The sequence below is a fragment of the Pundamilia nyererei genome, unplaced genomic scaffold, assembly GCF_000239375.1.
Source record: "Pundamilia nyererei isolate P.nyererei 1_Seehausen unplaced genomic scaffold, PunNye1.0 scaffold00306, whole genome shotgun sequence".
Lineage (NCBI taxonomy): Eukaryota > Metazoa > Chordata > Actinopteri > Cichliformes > Cichlidae > Pundamilia > Pundamilia nyererei.
The window spans coordinates 266438-271213 of NW_005187707.1; the positions used below are offsets into that span (position 1 = coordinate 266438).

At 40.6% G+C, this 4776-nt stretch overlaps 1 protein-coding gene across 2 annotated transcripts in view; it reads right to left on the reverse strand.

The window, feature by feature from the left end:
* ythdc2 (YTH domain containing 2) overlaps positions 1-4776 on the reverse strand; it is a 42179-nt gene that overhangs the window by 22061 nt on the left and 15342 nt on the right. For both annotated transcript variants that reach the window (XM_013915457.1, XM_013915456.1), the window contains exons 14-16: positions 2612-2787; positions 1592-1688; positions 1118-1205 (exon numbers count right to left, since the gene is read on the reverse strand). In XM_013915457.1, coding sequence (XP_013770911.1) covers positions 1118-1205; positions 1592-1688; positions 2612-2787 — 361 coding nt within the window. The remainder of the gene's footprint in view (positions 1-1117; positions 1206-1591; positions 1689-2611; positions 2788-4776) is intronic.

Here is a 4776-nt window from a genome sequence, read left to right on the forward strand (position 1 = left end):
ATTCTTATTTTTATATTTTTATGACAGTATGTTGCACTGAAGCACCGCAGCAATTTCCTAATGTTGTAAACCTGCTCAACATCTGGCAATAAACCCTTTCTGATTCTGATTCTGATTCTGATGTTGGTCACATGTCCGTTCGCCAGGCAACGTAGTGCCGTACGAAGTAGCGCGAAAAACAAAATTCAAAGTAGCGCTACGCATTCAGCGGGAGGCGTGGATGATGAGCGGCGATAAACTTGCGAAAAGCAAGTTATGCTCAACTCCAGCAGTGGATTCTGACAGCGTGGAAAAGTGTGAAAACATCCATGATCACCAACGGATGTCGAAGGGCTGGACTGCTGCATGATGGAGAGGAGGACACCGCCACGGCCCTTCAGAGGGTGTTTGACTCTGACACTGACAACGAGGATTTCTTTGGTTTTGTAAGTGACAACGAATGAAAGAAGCTGAGAGTGGATGACGAAGCCACCCTGAACCTGTTCGTTCCGACACTGGAGAAGAGGACTTTGGTGGTTTTAGTGCGCAGGAAGATGGTGGTGAATGACTGACTTTTCTTCTTGTTGAAGCCGTGTCACTGCACCTGAGCCTAAAAGGTAGTCCGAATCTATTTTTCTGGTGTGCTGTAGGTTATTGTTATGTACTACATTTGTTACTCATTTATGAAGCACAGTACATGTTTCGTACTTGTAATTATCAGTACTTGTACATATACCTAAAAAGTTATGCAAATATGTACCCGTAACTTGTTTTTCAAAATATTAATAAAATATTAATGTCTCCAAACAGCCATCTCTTTCCTGACAATTCCCTTTGTGCATATTCTCTTACATATGATAAGTCAACATTGAAACACCTGCGGCTTTTAGTCAGGTGCGGCTAATGTATGTACAAAACAGGATTTTCCCCTGATTTTAGCTTGTGCGGCTAATATTCAGGTGCACTTTGTAGTCCGGGAAATACGGTAGTTCAGTTCTGCTAAACTATTTGAATTAACTCCAAATTAAGTCTGGACCACATTTTTGGTCCAGACTTAATTTGGAGTTAATTCGCATACACATGCACGCATACACACACAATACACCATTATACATCATCTGAAACACCAGTGACTCACTATCTTCCTGACACCAGGAGGAGAGGTCTTTAAGGCTTTTTTCTGATCCTGAGTCTGCATGTCTGAATGTAGAGTAAACACATGGTACCTAAGAAACAACACACCTCTATCAGAAAGCATGCACTTTTCTGCAAGCTTTTGTCTTCTCAGCACAACTTAATAATGAAACAAGCTAAGCAATGAAAATTAAGGACATATTTGCATTACATTACATTACATAATTTCCTATCAGCAACTAAATTGACCATGTGGTTACATTCCCAAATGCTTACAGACTTTTAGAAAAAGGTGCTCCAACGTGACCTGATACATGCCCCAACTTTTCTGAAATGTTTTACTGGTATATCAAATATGTTATTATATAAAACAAAGACAAAAAAACTCATTTCAACTTTGGGCTTAACATAATACCAGAATCATTGGATTGTGTTTTTCTTGACATTTTGAACTGTATCCCAACAGAAACCATTTTACCTTTCACTTTGGCCAGAGAATCTCTTATCATCATGGAGAATGCGCTCCCTGAGTTCCACTATTTCATCATATCCAGGAAGAAAAATTAGGATGGCACCTAAAGACCAAAAAAAGGCTCACTTTCTAGCACAGCTGGTGATATCTGTTAGATATACTAAACTAAGTAAGGGCATTGTGAATTAGAAAAGATTAAGACACTGCTATAAATCACAGGTTCACACCAATCTGCATTTTATGTTGATATTCATGTGCTACCAGATTTCCCATTGCTTTCTATGCTGTTTCATGTTACAGCAGAGCCTGTTGTAACCAGACTTAAGAGTATTGCACTGGCTAGCACCCAAAAACTTTGGCAGCCACCCTTTCATTAAGACCCTTTTTGATGAGGTGTCAGTGAACAGTACATGAATTCAAGAGCTCCTTGAATTCAGCTCCTGTGTCAGGTCTTTGCTAAATGTTTTCCTATTTCTTAAGGACATCTCTTTCAGATTTTCAGATACTATTCATCTGCTGCCGACAGTTTTGCTAGGCCTGCCACTTGTCTAGTTTCCTTAAGAACAGCCTGCACGCTAAGCAGAGATGTGCCATATTTTTGGCTAATAGCGCTTTGGAAATAACTTTGTTGATTCAAAAAAATGCTATTTTTGTGTCTTACATTTGACATTTTCCTCATATCAAGAAATGGAAACAAATCATGGCTGACAGTAACATAGCACCTAAGGATAGAATTTAAAATTGGTTCTTTGCCAAATTCTTGCAGTATATGTTATGTGCCTTTTTATGATTAAATGGTTCACAGTTCAGTATTAAATGGCTTGACAAACAAAAAGCCTTCCTTTGAAAATCATCAGGTGCCATGAGTGAACTTAAAATCAATGTAAAAGCAGACAATGTCCACAGAAAAAAAGACCTTCAGAAAGTCTGGAGAATTATTGCTCAAAACCCCTTTAAAAAGGACAAAATAGAGTCTGTCTCCCAAAGTAAATATATAAGGGGTGGCTTTATCGTCCTGATACTTACCATCACTGGTATTGGAGCAGATGTTGTGCAGCAGATTCATGATGAGCTCCAGGTCTACCCACTGATCATCAAAGCTATGATGGTACAGCCTGAGAAGTTCTTGGTCTTCTAAGCTCATCTCAGGGTCACACTGCACCAGAGCTGACTCATTGAGGTTGCTCACCTCTCCCAAAGGACTGCACAGTAACAAAAATATTCAGTTGCTTCACAAAGAATTCATAAACCTTAAAGTTTTTCACAAGACTCATGTGTTGTAAACATAAATTACAATGAATAAAATTAACATCTGAACAACTAAAAAGCTTTTAATTTATGTATCTGGTATTTATTAAATTTCAAAAAATTATAATCAGAAACTGACGCTTCCCACACTTCATGATGCATGCTCAATCAGCCACGTAAGAAAATCCCAAAATGTTGATTCTGTTCATCTGGACATAATGTTTCTCCCACTGAAAACTCTAAGTGACCCATCCAAGTGACTTACTCAGTCTCAGCTGACTGCAGGTTTCCCCTAACCTCATAAATAGTACATTTGCATAATGACCAACACTAAATGGTAAATGGACTGATTCTTATATAATGCTTTTCTACTCTCCTGGAGTACTCAAAGCACTCAAAGCAACATACCACATTCACCCAATCACACCCAAGCACTGTTTCTATGCTTTGAAGTGCTAACTACAATTCACTACAATTCAGACACATTCCTGCTCTGATGGATTGGAGAGGAACTTGGGGTTAATATCTTGCCCAAGGATACTTCACATGCAGACTAGGGGGAGCCAGGGACTGAACCACAAACCTTACGATCAGTAGATGACCTGCTCTACCTCCTGAGCTACCCCCCCCCCACTGGCACCACTAACAAAAAATGGGCTGTGAGGTCAGTTTCTTTCATTAATACGCAAATTGTCATGACCATTTGCATATTACTGATCAAGAATCACGCTACGTCCAGATGAACAGAATCAACTTTTTGGAATTCCCACACTTCAATGGGGGAGTTTGAGTTTGTGTTGCCAGAGTGGGGACCACATCTGAGGAGGTAGAGATTTACCTGGAGTAGTGTCTATCTGTGTGTCTATTATTTTACTATTTCCATATCATTATATATTCAGTACCAGTGTGTGTTTTGAGTTATGAGTGCACTTATTGCAAAATGCAGTGCTCTGATTGGTCAAATCTGTTTATTCCGATCCAAAAACTAGAAATAAATAAACAGGACAATGACCCCAAACACACATCAAAAGTGGTAAAGGAATGGCTAAATCAGGCTAGAATAAGGGTTTTAGAATGGCCTTCCCAAAGTCCTGACTTAAACCCCATTGAAAACATGTGGACAATGCTGAAGAACCAAGTCCATGTCAGAAAGCCATCAAATTTAACTGAACTGCACCAATTCTGTCAAAAGGAGTGGTCAAAGTTTCAATCAGAAGCTTGCCAGAAGCTTGTGGATGGCTACCAAAAGCGGCTAATTGAAGTGAAAATGGCTAAGGGACATGTAACCAAATATTAGCACTGCTGTATGTATATTTTTGACCCAGCAGATGTGATCACTTTTTTTTCTGTTAACCCATAATATAGTCATAAAAGAACCAAATTTCATGAATTTCTTTTGTGACAAAGAAGTATCTGTTCCATGTACTCTATCAGAGGAAAATCAGAGTTGTAGAAATAAGGCTGTGTGATGAGCCCTTTCCTCTACTCCCTCTTCACCCACGACTGCAGACCTGCTGATGGTTCCAACACCATCATTAAGTTTGCAGATGACACGGTGATGGGCCTCATCAGTGACAACGATGAGGCCGCCTACAGGGAGGAGGTGGATCGTCTGGCTGAGTGGTGCGACAGAAACAACCTGCTGCTTAACACCGAGAAGACTAAGGAGCTCATCGTGGACTACAGGAGGAATGCTGACCCACATCGACCCATCCACATTAAGGGGACGGCTGTGGAGTGTGTGAGCAGCTTCAAGTTCCTGGGAGTCCACATCTCCGAAGATCTCATCTGGACGACCAACTGCTCCAAGCTGGTCAAGAAGGCTCACCAGCGCCTCTTCTTCTTGAGGACTCGGAGGAAGAGCCACCTGTCCTCCGACATCCTAGTGAACTTCTATCGCTGCACCATCGAGAGCATCCTGACCAACTGTATAACAGTCTGGT